The 21,165-nt window shown below is 37.2% G+C and overlaps 2 protein-coding genes across 10 annotated transcripts in view; both read left to right on the top strand.

Moving 5' to 3' along the window:
• Positions 1–17,566, top strand: part of DNAH12 (dynein axonemal heavy chain 12) — a 192,371-nt gene extending 174,805 nt beyond the window's left edge. For 4 of the 6 annotated variants that reach the window (XM_027522273.1, XM_027522276.1, XM_027522274.1 and 1 more), the window contains 9 exons: positions 2,167–2,304; positions 3,584–3,817; positions 4,101–4,289; positions 6,082–6,185; positions 7,541–7,745; positions 12,117–12,254; positions 12,703–12,794; positions 15,547–15,614; positions 16,772–16,962. In XM_027522273.1, coding sequence (XP_027378074.1) covers positions 2,167–2,304; positions 3,584–3,817; positions 4,101–4,289; positions 6,082–6,185; positions 7,541–7,745; positions 12,117–12,254; positions 12,703–12,794; positions 15,547–15,614; positions 16,772–16,962 — 1,359 coding nt within the window. Of the gene's footprint in view, positions 1–2,166; positions 2,305–3,583; positions 3,818–4,100; positions 4,290–6,081; positions 6,186–7,540; positions 7,746–12,116; positions 12,255–12,702; positions 12,795–15,546; positions 15,615–16,771; positions 17,048–17,482 lie in introns of those variants that run through there. The other 2 variants (XM_027522272.1, XM_027522275.1) reach the window with 2 other exon arrangements.
• Positions 17,567–17,652: 86 nt separating this feature from the next.
• Positions 17,653–21,165, top strand: part of ASB14 (ankyrin repeat and SOCS box containing 14) — a 34,202-nt gene continuing 30,689 nt past the window's right edge. For 2 of the 4 annotated variants that reach the window (XR_003507720.1, XM_027522288.1), the window contains exon 1: positions 18,865–19,006. Coding sequence is in view for 3 of the 4 variants with exons in the window: in XM_027522288.1 (XP_027378089.1) it covers positions 18,885–19,006 (122 nt within the window). In the remaining variant the exon portion in view is untranslated. Of the gene's footprint in view, positions 18,291–18,864; positions 19,007–21,165 lie in introns of those variants that run through there. The other 2 variants (XM_027522287.1, XM_027522289.1) reach the window with 2 other exon arrangements.

Below are 21,165 nucleotides of genomic sequence, written 5' to 3'. Positions count from 1 at the left end.
TTAATGTGCTGTCTATATTGATCATAACTTTTCTTCTAAAGAGCTAGCGTCTTTTAATTTCATGGCTGCAGTCACCATTTGCAGTGATTTGGGAGCCCAAAATAATAAAGTCTGTCACTGTTTCCATTGTTTCCCCATCTATCTGCCATGAAGTGATGGGACCAAATGCCATGATTTTCGTTTTTTGAATGTTGAGTTTCAAGCCAGCTTTTTCACTTTCCTCTTTCACTTTTATCAAGAGGCTCTTCAGTTTCTCTTTGCTTTTTACCATAAATAAGGGTGGTGTCATCTGCATATCTGAGGTTATTGATATTTCTCCCAGCAATCTTGATTCTAGCTTGTGCTTCATCCAGCTTGGCATTTCGCATAATGTACTCTGCAAGTAAGTTAAATAAGCAGGGTGACAATATATAGCCTTGATGTACTACTCCTTTCCCAATTTGGAACCAGTCTGTTGTTCCATGTCCAGTTCTAACTGTTGCTTCTTGACCTGCATACAGATTTCTCTGGAGGCATGTAAGGTGGTCTGGTGTTCCCATCTCTTTACGAATTTTCCACATTTTTTGTGATCCACACAATCACAGGCTTTGGTGTAGTCAATAAAGCAGAAGTAGATGTTTTTCTGGAACTCTCTTGCTCAGCCTTCTTTTATTTATCTTCTTCAGTGTGTCTGTTTGTAAAACAGTTTTGCACATGGTATTGAGGACAGTAGCAGTTCCAATAAATAGCACTCCTCTTCTCTACCCAAATTCTTACCAGTTAAGAAACAGGAAAAAAGTATAAATATATGGGAACCAAATTATAACCTTAATTACTGATACAGACTAGGTTGGAAGATTTGGATTATATCTGTGAACAAATGAACTTAATGTTACAGAACCCAGAATGAAGCAGGTTTATCTACCCAGAGGAACAGAGGAAAACTTCCTTCCCAGCAGGAAGCTCACATCTAAGAAAGAAAAGGGAAAAGCTGAGCAAATCTTATTTGCTTAACTTTTCCCAAATTTACCCATTAGATAGGTACTCCTCTCTCTACCATTGAGTTTAAGAACATAGAAAATCCAGGAGTGTTACATTAATTGATATTTCCCTACATGGAAGGAAGCATCAGTACTAAGAGAAAACCATCCTCTCCCTTTACACACATGCATACTATGGTATTTATCATATTTGCCTATTTGAACCGGAAAAAGAATGATATTGCAGATAAAGGGTCAAATTCTTTGGAAGCCAGCTTGTTTCTTTCTGCTTGATGATGCTCTGTGTGACCCCAGTCCTGAGCAATAATTTTGTTTGTAGCTCTGGGACAAAGGGAGGATATTTGTGATTTTAGCTGGAAAGAGGACTTAGTAGAGTGGAGAAGGTGGTATGGTGATCCTCCTACCCATCTTATGATTGCTTCTTTATGTCTTCGGTTGTGGAAAATCTTTTCTGCTATTCCTCAGGTTGTTCTCATAGATAGCTGCTCTATAAGCAGTGGTAACTTTGGTGCGTCAAGGAAGGAGATGAGTTCAGGATCTTCGTATTCTGCCATCTTGGCATGTCTCTCCAGCACTATTGCATTTTAATAATGTATAATGTTATTGCAGTTTGTCTAGCTTTGGAGGGTTTTGTTAAGTCATAAGATTTTTGTTTGTTTGTTTTAATATAAAGTGCCCACTGTTAACACTCTGGCTTCTTCCCCTCAGACTGTTCCCTGAAGGCACAATTACTCATTCTTTTCAGTGCCACAGTCCTGATCAGATTCTGTGTGATCCTTGCCCACCTGGCTAGTTTTCCTGCCAGATTACAAGCCCCTGGTAATTTGAGGCCTTGTTCATTCTTTTCTCTGTCCCCTCTGGTGAATGGCTCCAAGCAGACGCTCTGTTGCCTTTGGTGGCCTTGAACCCAGCCAGCTGTGGTGAGATCCATAGTAGGTTCCACAGCCTTCCAAACTGTCAGTGTACAAATGCAGACTAAGGGCAATGCATAAGTGTTTGTACAAGATGTAGAAGTTGTGAGATTAATATTTTTTATAGTGAGCATTGTTTTAGATAGTCTTTCTAAATAAAAGTTTGTAGAGATATATGATCATAGAATCTCACAATGAAAGGTCATCAGTCCCCTTCATTTTAATAACGGAAATCTGATCAGAATTTTCTCTTGTTGCATATTTTTGTCTTAAAGGCTTGGGAGAAGTTGCTGTTTGGAGTTTGCTTTTTTCATGCCCTTGTGCAGGAGCGAAAGAAATTTGGTCCTCTTGGGTGGAATATTCCATATGGATTTAATGAATCCGACTTACGCATCAGTATTCGACAACTACAGGTAAAATTAGAAAGACTAATGTTGATGGGGGATTACTGTGTTCCAGGCCCTAGGCAATTCCCTTTGCTTAGAATAACATTCATTTCTCCCAACAACACGAATAGTTGGCTGGATGGCAGTAATAATTATAATTTTGGCTTACAAAGGATATTTTTCCATCTGAGTTTTTCTGCCGCAAATAATGGGAACCTTGATTCAAACTGGCTTAATCCATAATGAAACTTTTTATCTCACGTGAAAAAGAGTTGCGGAGGAAAGACAGACTCTGGAGGGGGTTTTTCAACAAAAGTGTTGCTATCAAAGACCCTAGTTCTTTCTTTTGGCAGTGCCCTCCTCAGTGTTGGCTTTGTATAGGTCCTCACTATACGCTCCTCTTAGCTTCCTCTCAGTTAAATCAACAATTTACCTCTATCAGTCAACAAAAACAGTAGAAAAGGAATCTATTGAAAGAATATTGTGTAGGTCACAGAATCACCAAGATGGCTGGACAGCCATGGCATGCAGTGTCATATCTAGAATCGTACCATATCTGGTGAGAGCGTTCCTTCTACCCCTGTTAAATATTAGACACTGCAGCTCTAATAGGTGCCACTGAGACTTTCATCTGCTATGAGGTCATCAAAAAAGATCTTTTGCTGTCCCTGCTTCTTTGCACACTAAACTCCAGTTCAGTCCAGCACGGCTGCATCTGAGATTCCAAGCCCAGGTCACAGGCCTAGGCTTTAGCCAAAGGGGACTGAGAAAGTGAGCGATTGGTTGTTTTCAGTTTCTGTAGACTTGCAGTGAAACATGAGACGCATGAGATGGTCAGCATCCTCCAACAAACAAACAGAGGAACAAATGTCCACTATGAGTTCCTGCTCACTCAGACTTTGAACTAGGCACATTACTTACATTATCTGCATGAATTCTAATCCTCACAGCAACACTGTATGGTGGGTATTATGCCTGTTTTGGAGGAAACCAAAGCTAAGAAGTGAATTTACCCATTGAAGTAGGATTTGAACTTCAAGTCTGTCCAACTCCAGTACTTTCCCATCATTTCTGTCATGTTTTACCAACCATATCAATCCAACTAGAGAACCACAGGATCCTGTATATTCTGCCTCTTTGCTGTGATAAGGGCCTTAACAACACGAGGCTTTAAAACAACCCTGATGATAGTTCTTCCAGCCCCACTTCCATGTGTATAGACTGATCAGTGATTGATTGATTGATTGAATGGAAATGAAGTGAAATACACTATGGTTTTTCTCATTTCATTTTTGCTTTGTTTCAGCTATTTATCAATGAATATGATACAATTCCATTTGAAGCGATCTCTTACCTGACTGGGGAGTGTAACTACGGAGGAAGAGTGACAGATGACTGGGACAGACGTCTCCTCTTAACCATGCTGGCTGACTTTTATAACCCACACATAATCGAAAACTCTCATTATAAGTTTTCTCCTAGCGGAAACTATTTTGCCCCTCCCAAAGGCACTTATAATGAATACATTGAATTCATTAAGGTAACTGATGTCACTGAAAATAGGGTTAGATACAAGTGTGATTTTCTTAAAAGCAAATAGTGAAGTAGTCCCCCGTAATGTAAAAAATTAGACAAGTCTTAGGTACAATCAGCTTTCAATACAGTATTTTTGTTTCTCGTAGTTACTGAGACTTGGAAAAGTTTGATCCCTCTGTTGTTTGATGTTTAGTTGATTTTTAACCCTTTTCGGTCTGCACATGTCTACCTTATGAATTAACGTACCCAATTAAACTGTAATGCTTGTTGAATTTATTTTCTGGTAGAAACTTCCTTTTACTCAACACCCTGAGATATTTGGATTACATGAAAATGTTGATATCTCCAAAGATCTTCAACAAACGAAAGTCCTCTTTGAGTCATTGCTCCTCACCCAAGGAGGCTCCAAACAAACAGGATCCTCAGGAAGCACTGACCAGATTCTACTAGAAATTACCAAAGATATTCTCAACAAGGTAATATTTAGCTTAAAATGTGTTTCTTGGAATATAACATAAATCAAAATGGGACTGAAATGTCAATCTGAAAACTCCAGGTAGCAACATTATGCCTGAGTGAGATACTTTGCTTTTCTGAACATTAGTTTCCAAACTAGAAAAGTGGTGATGACAGTGCCACCTGTGTAAGGTTCTTGTGAACATTCAGGGTATCGTTAATTTGAAGCGCTTTGCATAATGCCTGCAAATATTAAGTTCCTAGTAACTACAGTTGTGGAGCTACTGAATATATGATTTCTTATCATTTCTAAATAAAAATGGTGCACCTACTCTTTTTTTAAATGGGGGAAACTGTCTGAACTTGCTGATTCAAGAATGGAATGCTGTTTAATCTATACTTCAGAAGTGAGGAGGCACAGGGAGGTAAGAGCAGCACTAAATTAGCAGCTACAGCTTCTCCTCCCATACTGCATTCCAGTGTACTTAGCCCTGGGAGAATGAAATGGTGTTCTCTTTCCTCACTTTTTTCTGCCTTAAATTGAATAGGGAACTACTAAGAGGACTTTATAGCCCCAAGCAGAGATCTTCACAGCTCCTCTCCAGGATGAGCACTATAATTATCCCCATGTTTCAGCATCAGGCACTCTGACAGAGCACAGCCTGACCCTGCTCCATCTGCCTTGTAAGTCCTCAGATGGCACCTAGCCTCCTCTTCCAGTCAGTGCCCTTGCCTTACACCACTCCTTAAGTAGAGCCTACTCAGACCTAGAAGCTTCAGTCTGGCTGTGGTCACTGGAGACAAGTAGTGAGCATCATTGCCTGCTGCCCTAGTGTGAAAGCACACCAACGTTCTCCCGCCTCTACCTATGGACTGCTACTTCTCACCCCAGACCCTCCTGCTTGTGTGATTTATGTCTTTGGGGAAAGGTTCTTGTCCTCCCAAAATGGTGGCTCTTACAAGACCCCAGTAAGAAGTTACCTGGCGGTGGCATATGGGACTTAGTTGGTGTAGAATGGTTGTGCTGACCAACCACTGGTGTCATACTTTGAATGATGCTGCCTAGTGTGACTTAGAATTCTTTTGCACCACCAAGGGCCATCACCTGGGGACGGTCTGGATGCTCAACTTTTTAGTTTGGCACCTTCCTCATAGGGAAATTTCTCGTAGGGAAATTCCTCTAAGAGTGCAAACGCCAGTGTCAGGGGGCTTGCTTATACCCCCAAAGTCCTTGTTATCACTTCTTCTCAACCGTCTCTGAGATGCCTCATTAAAATCAGATACTCAGTGACTTTCTTTCTCCCTAAGCCCTGGAACCTTGCTACACTTACACATTAATTATTTGGTAGTGGTGTAAACAAAGCTATTTTGAGCCTGTTGATAATTTGTTGAAATAAATATAAAACAGTTGTGAAATGATATATCAGTTTTATTAATGGAAAATAAAATCCAATTTACAAAAGAAAATTACACAGCTTTTTAGAAATATATATCTTCTACTCAGTGCTATATCCTATAGGAAAGAGCATGGGCCTTAGTGTTAGAGACCTATGGATTTGAACAGACTGCTTCTGAATTGTGTACCTTTAGGCATTTGCTTCACCTCTCTGTACTTAAATGTTCTTATCTGTAAAATGGAGATAATAATGGCCACCTGAAACTGTATGGCAAGGATTACATAATATTTGGAAAGCACTTAACATAATTCTTGGCACATAGTAAATGCCTAATGTTAACTATTATTGATATTATAGCCGAATGACACTGTTCATTTTGAGAGTAATACGTGATCTTCAAATTTTATTCTCTTAGCTACCAAGTGACTTTGACATTGAATCAGCACTGCTCAAGTATCCTGTGAGATATGAAGAGAGCATGAATACTGTGTTAGTGCAAGAAATGGAAAGATTTAACAAGTAAGGAGCTCTACACCCAGTGATTCAGAAAGCTACCAGCCAAAGTTGATAAAAAGATACACCAGTATTGAATCAAAATTTTAAGAAAAAATTATCAAAACTTGCCATTTTGTTAGAATTTGTCTCCTTTTTTAGAGTTGCATACTGCCCCAGAAGGGAGTATACCTTTTCTAATGTAAAAATGATGATGAAAAAAGAGATCTGGTTAAAAATATTCATTAATCGTAATTTTTCATCTATCCATTGCTCTTCTCCTCAGGAAATAAAGCTGGAATGACCTTTATCTAAGCCTATGTGTAGATACATATTTAGTCATTTTTCTGCCCACTTTCTTCCTAAGTCTAATCTAGATTGGTAGGTACCCTAAAATAGCAAGCAGATTATTTGCTTTAAATTTTTAAATTGAATTTTCTAAAGCTCAATACTGGCTTAAGGAATGGAGAATTGTTTTGGTTATGAATTTTCTAGTGTTTCCAAGTTTAACTTTCCAGACTTTTTAAAATAAGACATATTAAAACCCTATGATGCCTTAATGAATTTAGTATCTCTTATACAAAGACTTATACATCTTATACATCTAGACTTGCCTGGTGGCTCAGTTGTAAAGAATCTGCCTGCCAATGTAGGAGACATGGGTTTGACCCCTGGGTCAGGAAGACCCCCTGGAGAAGAAAATGGCAACCCACTCTAGTATTCTTCCCCGGCAGATGCCATGGACAGAAGAGCCTGGCAGGCTCCAGTCTGTGAGATCACAAAAAATCAGACACGACTGAGCAACTAAACAGCAACAACAATACAAAGACCATATGTGTTTGTACATAATAACATATTGTCTCTCAGTTGTTTAGGCTTATAGCCCCAAACCCTCACTTGAGGTATATTTATGATGTTCTTAGAATTTGGGACCTAAGTGAGAAGCAAAGTACTTATAAGGGTATGAATGAATATACACTTTAGATTTTTATGCAGTGTTTCCAAAGTTTCAACCATTGCATTGTGCCTTTATAACTCTTCCCATATTTGCATGTCAACTGTAACATTATTTACCTGATACTTTTCCTTAAGTAATTCTCTGTTTAAATTAGCCTGGTCTTAAGCAATAATACCCAGAAAGCAATTTTGATGTGCAAGTTATATTATTTTCTATATTTAAAATGCATATGTAATAATTAAAATGAAAAATGTTCATCCAAGTATCACCTAAAATTACCTTACATTATGAAGTGGGAGGTGACCAAATTTTGGGAAATACTCCCATAAAACCGTGAATGATATCCTACTCTTTCTTCTGGATAGACTGTATATTGATATTTATTATCATATATATGATGATGACACAATTGCTTTCCTTGCAGCTTAATTAAAACTATACGCAACACTCTACGGGACCTTGAAAAAGCTATCAGGGGTGTGGTCGTGATGGATTCTGCGTTGGAGGCACTGTCTGGCAGTCTGCTTGTTGGAAAGGTTCCAGAAATATGGGCGCAACGCTCATACCCAAGTCTTAAACCCCTAGGAAGTTACATCACAGATTTTCTAGCCCGGCTGAACTTTTTACAGGTTAAAAGTTATATATAATTTATACATACTATTTCATTTTTCTGCTTGACTGGAGAGATACTAAAAATTGCCCGTGGTTACTTGAATGTCTCTGAGTTAGATGAAATGGATAAGTAGTTTCATGGTAATCTAACCGAAATTTTAGAGTATTGAGAAGTACACGTATTTGAAAGTGATTAAAATGTTATGTTACCCAAACTCAAGTAACACGTGACAGTTATATTTCTGAAGATTCTGTTTGTGGTTTCTGTGACCACAACTTGGTCTTATGATTTTTATGCTGACAGTAAATTACAAAAAAAGCCTGAGGCTTGGATTAATCAGTAATTGGCCATTATATAGAAATCAGTGCATCTTATCTCTTATCTCATAAAGCCAGGGAAAAGGTGAGTGCTTTGAAATCTCTAAGCCCTTCACCCCCCAAACTCACAGGTAAAGGATATGTAGGCAGCACAGTGTTTTCCTCCACAGCTCCTCTGCTTCTCCCCACCCTATGGTTGATGCTTACATGGGGCTAGTTGGTGGGGAGAGCCTCCAGAATACGTTTTGGAAATTCATATATATGATCTTTCAGTTTTCAGTTGCCGCTTTATTATATGAAAGCTCTATTAGTTTTACTACAGAAGCTAATAATAAAACAGCCATATTTGTGAAGATGTGGATAGAGAGGCTTTCTCATAAGCATCCCTTTTTAATTTTTGCCAATCTGATAGGTCAGTCATATCTTATTGTTTCAAGTTGAGTTTCTTTGATTTTTAGTGAGTCTGTGCTTCTTTTTGTATGTGTACTTGCCATTTTTATTCGTATCTTCTCCTGTGAATTGCTATTCATCTCCTTGATCAATTTTTCATTGGACTATTTTTGTTTCTTTTTATAAAAATTTTAAAGGTCACTTTCCATTTACAGTTATTACCAAATGTTGGCTTTATTCTCCATGTTGTACCAATATCCTTTAGCCGCTTAGCACCCAATAGTTTGTGCTTCCCAGTCGTCCATCCCTGTACTGCTGCCCGTCCCTCCAACTGGCAACCACTAGTTCTCTATTTTTGTGAGTCTGCTTCTTTTTTTTTTCTGCTATACTTACTTAGTTTGTTGTATTTTTTAGATTCCATATATAAGGGACATCATACAGTATTTGTCTTTCTTTGTCTGACTTATTTCACTTAGCATAACGTATTTCAAGTCCATCTTTGTTGCTTCAAATGGCAAAATTTTATTCTTTTTAATGGCAAGTAGCATTCCATTGTATGTGTATACCCGGTCTTCTTTATCTATTGATGGGCACTTAGGCTGCGTCCACATATTAGCAATCGTACATAATGCTGCTATGAACATTGAGGTGCATGAATCTTTAGTGTGTTTTTTTCCCCCAATATATATCCTAGAGTGGAGTTTCTGGGTCATATGTTAGTTCTCCTTTTTAGTTATTTGAGAAACCTCCATACTGTTTTCCATACTGCCTGCATCAATTTACATTCCCATCAACTGTGTACAAGGGTTCCCTTTTCTTCACATCTTCACCAACATTTGTTATTTATGTTCATTTTGGTGATAGCCGTTCTGACAGGTGCAGGGTGGTATCTCATTGTGGTTTTGAATTTGCATTTCTGTGATGATTAGTGATGTTGAGCATCTTTTCATGTACCTGTTGACCATCTGTATCTGCTGTTTGGAAAAATGTCTGTTCAATTCTTCTGCCCATGCTTTAATTGGGCTGTTTGTTTGATGTTGAGGTGTATGAACTACTTATATATGTTGGGTACTAATCTCCCATTGGTCGTATCATTTGCAAATATTTTCTCCCATTCAATAGGTTGTCTTTTCATTTTGTTTATAGTTTCCTTTGCTATGCAAAAACTTTAAGTTTAATTAGGTCCCATTTGTTTATTTTTGCCTTTATTTCTTTTACTTTAGGAGACAGATTCAAAAAAATCTGCTGCGATTTATGTGCAAGCCTGTTCTGCCTGTGTTTTCCTCTAGGAGTTTTATACTGTGTGGTCTTACATATAGGTCTTTAATGCATATTGAGTTTATTTTTTTGTATGGTGTTAGAGAATGTTCTAATCTCATTCTTTTACATGTGGCTGTCCAGTTTTCCCAGTAATAATTATTGAAGACACTGTCTTTTCACCTCCTAATGGTTCTTAGAATTAACAAATTAAACAAATGAGTGGTCTGGAGTTTTTTTCCCCCCTTTTCTCATTTCTCTCTCACCGTTCACCCTGCTTATCTTCCTTTCCTCCAGCCTGTGCCTTTTTTTTTTTTTTTAAGTTTTTTGCACACTGGCTGGCATCTCAGATTAAATCCAGGATCCAACATTTAGTATGTATGTGACTTTGAAGAAGATACTCATCTTTTTGCACCTTGATTTCCTCATTGGCAAAATGGGAGGAATAATACCTAACTCACTGAATTATGGACTAAATGAGGTGATGCATGTAAATCACCTAGCTCCTGGCATGCACTAAACAGTAAATGGTAGCTAGTTCAGAGATTTTATGGATATGTAAGTAGCTGACCCAGACATTCATGACATTCTTGGCTAAATGAAGACCTGAAGTGAGCAAGGGAATGTTCTATATACTTGCTTTCTGGGTTCTTACAGCTTTCTCTGCATGGTGCTCATTCTGCCTGGCTTGTACCCTTACTGAGCTCCATCTCTTTCTTTACCTCTTCTTGATCTGGCAGCTTGTACAGTTGCAGCATCTCCAGCAGTGGTTTGTTCTCTTCTTCCCAGGAAGCAAAGCTGACTCCTTCCCATAGTGTGCTGCTCACTCAGAGACAAAGTTCATTTTATTGATTCATCTGTTCATTCAGATGTGAATTGAGACTCACTTTGTCAAAAGCATCTTGTCGTTAGACAGGGTTTCCAGGTTGCCTTCAGTTTGCCAATAGCCCTCATATGATAACCTATGTAATTCAGTATAGTAAGGGATGTGTCATAAAAGACCAACATGTAAAATGCTCCGGGAATTCAAAAAAGGGAGAGAGTTTTTTTAACATAAGAAAGCAGATGGTTTTTGGATGAGGTAGCATGTGAGCTGGTCTAAAGGATGAATGGTTTTGAACACTGCAAATAAAGGAAGAGGGCTTAGAGACACCTGGATGATGAAAGACAGTATATCATTTAGGATTGATTATTTAGTAAAATTTTTGATAAAAGCAAAAATTAAATTCATTCCCTCATGTAACTGAAAAATCCAGGGAGTAAAGTGACTCCAGGCAGCTTTTTACCTGGGATGCAAATGCAGTTACCTGATCCTGGCATCTTGCCCTTCATCGCTTGGCTTCATTCTCTGTGGGTTAACTCCACTCTATGTTCTTGTTTGATGGCAGCAGGATAGCAATAGAAGCTCTGGCATCATATCCACAAAACTGTTTAGAGTGAATCTTTTCCCCCAGAAGTCCCAGCAAGAGTCTGTACATCTCTGGCTTTGATTGGGTTACATGTCCATTCCCAAATCAGTCACTATGACTGGAGTATGATTAGCTTGGCATGAATCACATGCCCACTCCAGAAGGTAGAGCTCCACCACCAGAGTGGTGTTCCAGTTGAAATGTTAGGAGGATTCATCCCATAGAGGGATATAAGAGTCATACCACTTTCAGATAAACAGAAAAAACAACAGAAGTTTACCAACTGCAGAGAAGAGGCCACCATTTGATCAGAATGTCAGATGTTTAAAGGGGAACTAAAAGGGATAGATATATAAATACAATCTGGGACCAGCTTATGAAGTATCTTGAATGGGAGACTTGAGGTGTTTTAGGCTTTACTTTGGTAGGGTAGTAGTAGATCACTGAAGTATTGTATGAGATGTTGAGCCATCCAAACCATGCATGGAGAGGTGTACTCTGGCAGCATCATTATAGATGAATTGAACAGAGAAAGGGAAGAAACAAAAAGAGGTACACATGATTGGGAAAGAAGACCAGGGTATCTAAAGTGGAGCCAGAATCGTGGTGTGGAGGCAGGGAGGTTAAGAGAATCAAGGAATTGGAACCAATACATGAGGGCTGTAGTTAGACAATATATAGGATTTCTAAAGATGGCTGCTTTTGAGTGGGATTAAGTAATATAGTAAGCCCTCAAATAATTTAATTTGCCTTTTTACAGAAGATTTTAATCTTTCACAACAAGTAAAGTTTGTTTTATTCAGGTTAATGTTAAAATTAGTTTGAATTTCCCAAGAAGAGTAACTAGAAGGGATAAAGGTAGGAGGGCCAATAAAGGTTGTATGTTTGGTGTCAGGAAAGAGAGTCCCGTGATGGAAAGTGTGGGCAGCATACACAGAAACCAGAATCAGTAATTGTATGTCAGGTAATTCTTGAGGAAGTAAAAGGAACATAATGTTTGTTTTTCCTTTATAGGACTGGTATAATTCAGGAAAACCTTGTGTGTTTTGGCTCTCAGGCTTCTTTTTTACCCAAGCCTTTTTAACTGGAGCAATGCAGAATTATGCCAGAAAATATACCATCCCTATTGACTTACTGGGATATGAATTTGAGGTACAGTAAACTCCTTAAACTCCAGAGCATATCATTACTTCAAAGGCATGTATTTAAGCAAGGAGGACATGAAGAATTCATATTTTTATTGCCCATTGCAAATAATTCTTCTTCTTTCCATTCTTTGTATTTATGAAGAAAGTATATAGTATTTGCCTTGCTGTCTCCATGAGAGAATTTTTATACATCTCAATATTCAATTCAAATAATCCAACACTGCTTTTCTATTTTAGCAGAAATCAATATGATGTACAGTAAAACCAGATAAAATACTTTAAAAAGAACTGTATTATTTTAAAATTACATTTCACTGAGAAAAAAGTATAGTTTAAGAAGCTATTATATGGACAAGTTTCTCTGAACGTGTTCTGAAAATTTAGGTAATACTTTCTTTATGAGACATTTACCTAGGGAGGAAATCTCTACTAGCATTTGTTTCTGCCTTCAGGTTATTCCTTCTGATACCTCTAAGGAAGCACCAGAAGATGGTGTTTATATCCACGGATTATATCTTGATGGAGCCCGCTGGGACAGAACAAGGTCAGTAGTTTCAACTGCAAAGACTCTTTAGTAGTAGCTGAATCATAGGTGAGATAAGCTGTCTGCTGCCCTTCACCCCTGCCATCCTCCACAGCCAAAAGGCTTCTTCTAGAGAATATGACAAGTAATAAGTAATATTAGAATTCTTGCCATAAATCATTATTCAGGCTGCAGCAATTAGTAAGTGAGTAATTTTAGATTCTGAACAATTTTGAGTTAATATTTCAATGGACTTACCAGTAGAAAAGTTAGTTGAATTTATTTTCCTTCTTCTGTTTTATGAGTTAACTTCTGTTTTGTAATGTGTAGGAGCACCTCACTTTTAAATAGTTTACAGTTATAGTAAAGTTCCGATTTCTACGGGTGAATGGAAAACTTTTTCTTATATTTTGAAGACATAATAAATAAATATTTAGAATACTGAGGGAATACCCTGGCTGTCCAGTAGTTAGAACTTGGCACTTTCACTGCAGTGGCCCAGGTTCAATCCCTGGTTGGGGAACTAAGATCCCACAAGACATGTAGCACAGCCAAAATAAATAAATACTGAATTTCCAGCATAGGAAACTAATCAATGCTTAGATTTGTGTGTGTGTCTATGTAGACAGATAAGAGAGAAAGGGAAAGATTATTTCCCTTGGAGCTCTGCTCTTTAACAGTCCATTGCTATTTCCAGAGTCAGGGTTAGACTTTCCTATCAAGGAGGGGTTAAAAGTCAAGGCAGGGAAAGTTGCTTAAGGAGCATGAAGTCAACATCTTTATTAGAGAAATGCAAATCAAAATCACAATGAGGTACCGTCTCACTCCGGTCAGAATGGCTGCTATCCAAAAACCTACAAACAATAAATGCTGGAGAGGGTGTGGAGAAAAGGGAACCCTCTTACACTGTTGGTGGGAATGCAAACTAGTACAGTCACTATGGAGAACAGTATGGAGATTCCTGAAAAAACTGGAAATAGAATTGCCATATGACCCAGCAATCCCACTGCTGGGCATACACACTGAGGAAACCAGAATTGAAAGAGACATGTGTACCCCAATGTTCATCGCAGCACTGTTTATTATAGCCAGGACATGGAAGCAACCTAGATGTCCATCAGCAGACGAATGGATAAGAAAGCTGTGGTACATATACACAATGGAGTATTACTCAGCCATTAAAAAGAATACATTTGAATCAGTTCTAATGAGGTGGATGAAACTGGAGCCTATTATACAGAGTGAAGTAAGCCAGAAGGAAAAACATAAATACAGTGTACTAACGCATATATATGGAATTTAGAAAGATGGTAACAATAACCCGGTGTACGAGACAGCAAAAGAGACACTGATGTATAGAACAGTCTTATGGACTCTGTGGGAGAGGGAGAGGGTGGGAAGATTTGGGAGAATGGCATTGAAACATGTAAAATATCATGTAAGAAACGAGTTGCCAGTCCAGGTTCGATGCACGATACTGGATGCTTGGGGCTAGTGCACTGGGATGACCCAGAGGGATGGTATGGGGAGGGAGGAGGGAGGAGGGTTCAGGATGGGGAACACATGTATACCTGTGGCGGATTCATTTTGATATTTGGCAAAACTAGTACAATTATGTAAAGTTAAAAAAAAAAGCTGTGGTACATATACACAAGGGAATATTGCTCAGCCATTAAAAAATACATTTGAATCAGTTCTAATGAGGTGGATGAAACTGGAGCCTATTATACGGAGTGGAGCAAGCCAGAGAGAAAAACACCAATACAGTATACTAACACATATATATGGAATTTAGAAAAATGGTAACGATAACCCTGTATGCAAGATAGCAAAAGAGACACAGATGTATAGAACAGTCTTTTGGACTCTGTGGGATGATCTGAGAGAATAGCACTGAAACATGTATATATGTGAAACAGATCGCCAGTCCAGGTTCGATGCATGAGACAGGGTGTCAGGGTTGGTGCACTAGGATGACCCTGAGGGATGGGATGGGGAGGGAGGTGGGAAGGGGGTTCAGGATGGGGAACACAGGTACACCCATGGCTGATCCATGTCAATGTACGGCAAAACCCACTACAATATTGTAAAGTAATTAACCTCCAATTAAAATAAATAAATTTTTTAAAAAAAGAAGGAGCATGAAGGTGGTTCTACAGAGATGGTTCTAAGACTGGGATATGAGGAGAGTTAGCTACACATAGCTCATGTGATTATTTCTCTTTTCATTTTCTTCATTCTCATGATGTTTCTCTTAACTTACTTTTTCTTATGTATGTATTCATCTTTTCATTTCTTTCTTCCTTCCATCTTATAAGCAAACAAATACGCAATATAACATAAGAAAGATAGACTACATTTTCTATATAGAAAGCTCTATATTTGAATCCTGACACTGGTACTTAAGAACTCTGTTACTGTGAGAAAAGTGCTCAGCCCCTCTGAGTCTCCCCTCTTCATCTGTGAAATAGGAATTGGAATGGGGCCAAGACTACTGTGAAGGTCAAATATAACAGCATAGTGTCTGCCTCATGGACATTACTTTTAAAGTGGCAGTAATTGATATTTGTCCACTATTTAACACATTACCTTTCCATAATTTTCTTCTGTTTTTCTCAATTCTTCATTGCCTTTTACTTGGTTTTGTTTTGACATTTTTTTCCCTGCATATCTCTGGTCCTCTCTTGTATTAAAAGCCAATGTCTAAGTCACAATTTCTAAGATGCAGATTTTGTTTTACTTCTAATAAACATCGGTCAATTTCTCTTCACAGTGGATTGCTTGCTGAACAGTACCCCAAACTTCTGTTTGACCTGATGCCCATCATATGGATAAAACCAAGTAAATATATTTCTAACAAAACTTGGTAGAGTTGTATGGAGCATAATGATAGATATTTTTAACTGCTTTCCAAATAAGTCTCTGCTCAGACCTATTAGAATTTGTTCAATTATAGTAAATATTGATTTAATGTTTATATTGGAAATACATTATTCTCCCTTTTTGTGTTGCATTTTTCTTATTTTATGACTATTATTTCGCCCCTTTTTGCTCTTATCACATGGGATATAACATTTTCTTTGCCCCTCCCCTTCACTTCTCCTTTTTCCAAGTCTAGAGCTTCCCATCAATATTTTGATCCTGAAGTGCCTTTGTACACATCTTAGAGACACAAACAGGTTTGACACATAGTCTCCAGTTATTGACTAGAGTCTTCTGGTTATAAGAAACTCCTAGGCCTAGGAACCAGCCAGGTGACCCAAGCCACTAGGGGTGGATACCAGCTTTGTCCCCTTTAAAACCTACTTGCTTCTTCCTTTTTGCCATCATCATTTTCCCACCAAATGTGAACAATTGAGGCTCATTCTTTTGTCCTTCCTCTCTATTTTCTTAAAATTTTCAAATAACTGTAAATGAAAACATTTACAAATCACCCAATTACCACTCAACCTATTAAGTATTTTTATTTCTAAAGCAGTTCATTTATAACTATGATGAGGCCTCAGTTTAGAAAGATTTCTAATATCTCATATCTGGCTTTGCAAGGATTGTGTAGAGATTCTTTTTGTGAGTTAGTGTATATTTCTGAATAATAACCTAGTGAAAACCAATAGTAACTTCAATTTCTTCTAATTTATGGATTTCTTATATTAGAACTCTAAGCAACTGTGTTTCTATTTTTGCATCTCCCCCATTACCTATGCTGTGTTTTGTTTCTCCTTCTTATCTCCTAAGTCCTCTTGAGTGATCAAGAGGACTAAGTGATGAGGTCTTTAAAATCACGTACCATATTGAAATCACTTACGTTGTTTCATAACCATAATTATATGCCAACTATGAAAAAAGAAAAGCCAAAACAACAACTTTAAAATATTCAAATATCATAATCATGATCTGAGATTTAGTAGTGGTCATTTTATTACAAGATAAATAGTTGTTCTTTTAGTAGCAGTGACTGTTTTTCCTTTATCAAATGACTGTATTTCCTTTTTTTCAAGCTATAAAGTCTAAGATCGTGAAGTCGAATGCCTATGTCTGTCCTCTTTACAAGACAAGTGAACGTAAAGGAACTCTTTCCACCACAGGACATTCTACTAACTTTGTCATTGCAATGTTGTTAAAAACAGACCAACCTACTCAACACTGGATCAAACGTGGGGTTGCTTTGCTTTGTCAATTAGACGACTAAATTGGACAACTTAATAAAACATCTGAAAGAAGTTACAAAAAAATTGCCTTTGCTTACTTGAAAATATATACATTATAAAACCCAAGTATCTTGGTGTAATTCTTTTCAGTGATCTTTGTGAATGGTCTTTACATTGTTCTCGTCCGTGATATACCACTCTCGATTGGAGTACAGCCCTCCAGATGGATTCTTGAGACCACAGACAACTGTGAAGAAAAACATGAAATGTGTATTTGGAGTCATATGGAAAATCTTTGAAACTTTTATTTAGTTCCTTTTTTTAGTTTGATATATATGTGAAAAACAGATTTGGGAAGACTAGCTGGATAAAATTTTAACTAATATCAAAAGTTAACTTTTTCACAAGTGTTAAGTCATTTCATCAGCTTCAGTAATAATTTACTTTCTACTCAACTATTGTGATTATACACAAACATTTAAAATGCATAAATTATAAATAAGGAAAACGCTGAAACAATTTCAGAACTAAACCTCTTCTGTCTTACTCTTAAAACGTCAGATCCATATTTCTCACAGTACCCCTGTGACAAGGAAAGGAAACTCAAAGCGCTGAGGCTGACGCGCAAAGGCAGTAAGACGGCTGGAGGGAGATCCTGTACACTGGAGGTGTATCATGCTTCTTGGCATTTGCTTCACATTTAACTGGAAATGCCAGGTGGGCTCTGTGTTATTTTTAATAGTTATTATTCTTATTATTTAGTGTGCGTTCATAATACTAGTGTACATTATCCATTTTTAAACATTTCAACAAAACAAAATTATAGTCAAAATTTTATTATCTTGTGTGGAGTTAATTCCTTCTTTAAGATTCCCTGGATATTTTAGGCTGCAGCTCTATAATTCAAAGAAAATGTAGGTGGAGCTTCCCAGTGAATCAGAACCATAGGGATAGTCATTTTTGATAATTAAGTCAGAGCAAAATGTTTGGCCTCTCTTACATGAAACATTGGTTCTGGTTTGCCATGGCTATGTGCATGAGTTCTCAGAGGAAGAGTTCACCTCACACGGTCAACCTCCTGCTAAAGCATTTTATTCCAGGAATGAAATGTTTCATCTTTTAAATTTCATTAATACAGCAGTGAAGTAAAGAGACCATGTTTCCAAACAGAGCTAAACCACATGTAAAAAACAAGGGGAATGTGCCAGACTGTCTTATGATCAAGTATTTATAGTAAAGCTATTAATGGAATAGTCACTACTGGGGAGTGGAGATCCTAAATATAAATCAAAATTCTGATGTGCTAATCCTTAACAGTGAAAACTTCAGTGCTGTCCTAGAGGATATCACAAAAGGTAAAACGTCTTTGGTATGTGATCAAACCTATTCTATGTTAAACCTGAAGTGTTCTTTTAAAGCCATTGAGATATTGCCTAATAAAATATACTGGGGCTTTCCCCCACTATTCCAGTTAAATGTTATATTATGAGAGCACATTTATTCCTATAACATGTTTATTTTTAACATTTACTAAAATATTTTTAGCATAATACTGCATGTAGGAAAGATATTCTTTTGAGTGAATGCTATAATCACTGAGAAAAACGCATAAGCTAAGTTTAAAATAGATCAATATCATTTTCATAGTTACAATGGTACTGACTTAAGTTTTATGTGAAAACTTGTGTTTCCTGAGTAAGCTTTTAAGTAGATGGTTACTCATGGAAAATTTCTAATTTATGTTGAATCTGTGGCAGTTCAGAAAACTCTTTGGAGTTTTTGAAAAATTTGTAAATGAATATTTTATGTTCTAAATTTTTCATTTTTTCATTTATCAATCCTATGATTTATTTTAGTTTTCTGAATTTCATTTATAATTTTTATCAGTTGATAATCTGTTTCCACAACTGGAAAAATATTTTTAATTCATTTTGACTTTAAAGTAAATCTGTCTGCATTCCACATGGATAATTACACCAGTGATGAAGACATTGATGATGACTTTGACACCCAGCTCATCATTCAACAGAGTTTACAGGATATTCACAAGCCAGGAACTGGACAGCAGTCACCTGAGGATGAGAGGTAATGGTATCTCTTTGGCAATGCATTATAGGTATTCAACAGTTGAGACTTGTCATAAGCATGATGCTAGTGTTATGACAAAAACAGAAGAGAGAGTCAGAACTCAAGGAGCTATCATTTAAATAGTATCTATGAGATGATGTCTGACCAGACAGGAGAAATTAGAAAATAATTCAGAATTTAATTAGGCAGTAAAGAAAATAGTTGGAGGAGGTTAGTTACAAATATGGGTGAGGAGAGGCAGACTGGAAATCAAAAAGGAGAAACAGATGAGAATTTGAAGGGCTAGAAAACCCTAATGCATGAAGGAAATGTATAAATCGAAGACACAAGTTGTTGTCAGTCTTAGTGGGGTGGGTGGGATAGGGTAAAGTCTTTATTCAAATCAGAAGGAATAATTGTGTAAACTTAAACCCAGAAGAGACTACCCCTTCGGAAGGGTGCCGATTCAGAGTTCTGATATGACAGCACTAGAAAAGGACTCCATGGACCCCTCTTCTTATTCTGTCCCTTTCAACTTGTGGTAAGATGTGATGCTGACAACTAGAGACTTGCCCTGGATATTGCCTTTGGGATCTGCAGCCAAGCACACCTCGTCAAATGCTGTCTGGCTGGTCAGCAGTTCAAGCCCCTGAGTAGTTATCAGGGGTGATAAACCGTTTGCTTGGGATGGTGACCTCTATTTGCCTGCTGGAGGTAAAATGGGATAAATGTGTTTTAACTCCAAGAGATTTTAAAATTAAATGTAGAGATGTTGAAGTTTATCAAACCTACAGTTGGGTTTTTTTATTTTTTAAAGTAACACTCGGAGTGATTGTGTGCCACACTTTTGAGCATTTCTCATTTAAATTTTAATTCTCATTACCTCTCTATGTGGTAGGTAGTATTATCCCCACTTAGAGGTGAAGAAACTGAGGCATAGAGAAATTAAGTGACTAACCCAAAGTCACAGAGCTAGTAAGTAAAGAGCCTGGCTTCAGAGTCTTTGTTCTTTATCACACTATACCTACACTTTTGTGTTAAATTTAGAAACAGTCTTTAAAATAATCTTTAAATAGTTAAAAGTTTTGTAAAGAAATTGGATTTCATTGGATTACCTGTTGTATTAACCTTGTGATTAACTTTGAAGTCATGATTTTACATTGAAAGGTAAAAGAGATTTTAATTAAGAGTATTGAAATGTTTCAAAGAAATTAAAATTGACTATAGTTATATATTTCAGTTATTAGATTTGAAAGAATTGTATGATACTTAGCAAGGTTTACTTATTTGATCAGGTACTTGAAGGAATTAGGAAACAAGCATATACTTGAGACAGGAGCAATAAAGCGCTCCCCCCCTACAGAAAGATGTCCAGTCCTAATCCCCAGAATTTATGACTATGTAACCTTACATGGCAATGGAGAATTAAGTTTGCAGATGGAATTAAGATTGCTGATGATAGGGTGATTATCCTAGGTTATCCAGACAGGCCCAGTGTAATCACAAGGGTCCTTAAAAGTGGAAGAGAGAAGCAGAAGAAAGAGATCCTGAGAGATGGCTGGGTAGAAGGACATGGCCCAACATTGTTAGCTTTGATGGTGGAAGAAGGGGTCAGTGAACTAAGAAATGCGGGTGGCCTCTAGAAGCTGGAAAAGGCAAAGAAGTGGATTCTTCCGTAGAGCCTTCAGAAGGAACACAACACTACCAACACATTGACCTTGGTCCAGTAAGACCCATTCTGTACTCCTGAACTGCAGAACATAATAAATTTGCCTTATTTTAATCCACTCAGTGTGTGGTAATTTCACACAGCTGTTATAGAAAACTAATACAATGCTAAATCAATAAGTACAGTTTTAAATGTTTAAGAGAATTTGGTTGACCAGATTGTAAGCAGGACAAATTGTCTAAGGGAATTTATTTTCTTCAAGCTAGGTTCATTGAATAATCAAAAGAAAAATGGAAAGGTGATCATTGTTATTTACTAGATTTAAAAAATAATGCAAGATCCATAAATTGTTCTTTAAAACTTTAAATATTTTAATAAAAATATTACTTAAAAAAACTGCTAATAGTGTTTTTTGAGCACAGATTCTGACCATGAATATTTTTTTGAAATCTTACACCATGATTATTTACTTTTAAAAAAAAATAACTTTTGCTAAACTCGGTGACAC

The sequence above is a fragment of the Bos indicus x Bos taurus genome, chromosome 22 (genome assembly GCF_003369695.1).
Source record: "Bos indicus x Bos taurus breed Angus x Brahman F1 hybrid chromosome 22, Bos_hybrid_MaternalHap_v2.0, whole genome shotgun sequence".
Classification (NCBI taxonomy): Eukaryota; Metazoa; Chordata; class Mammalia; order Artiodactyla; family Bovidae; genus Bos; species Bos indicus x Bos taurus.
Note: the sequence above shows the minus strand (reverse complement) of the source record. Positions and strands in the feature narration are given on the sequence as shown.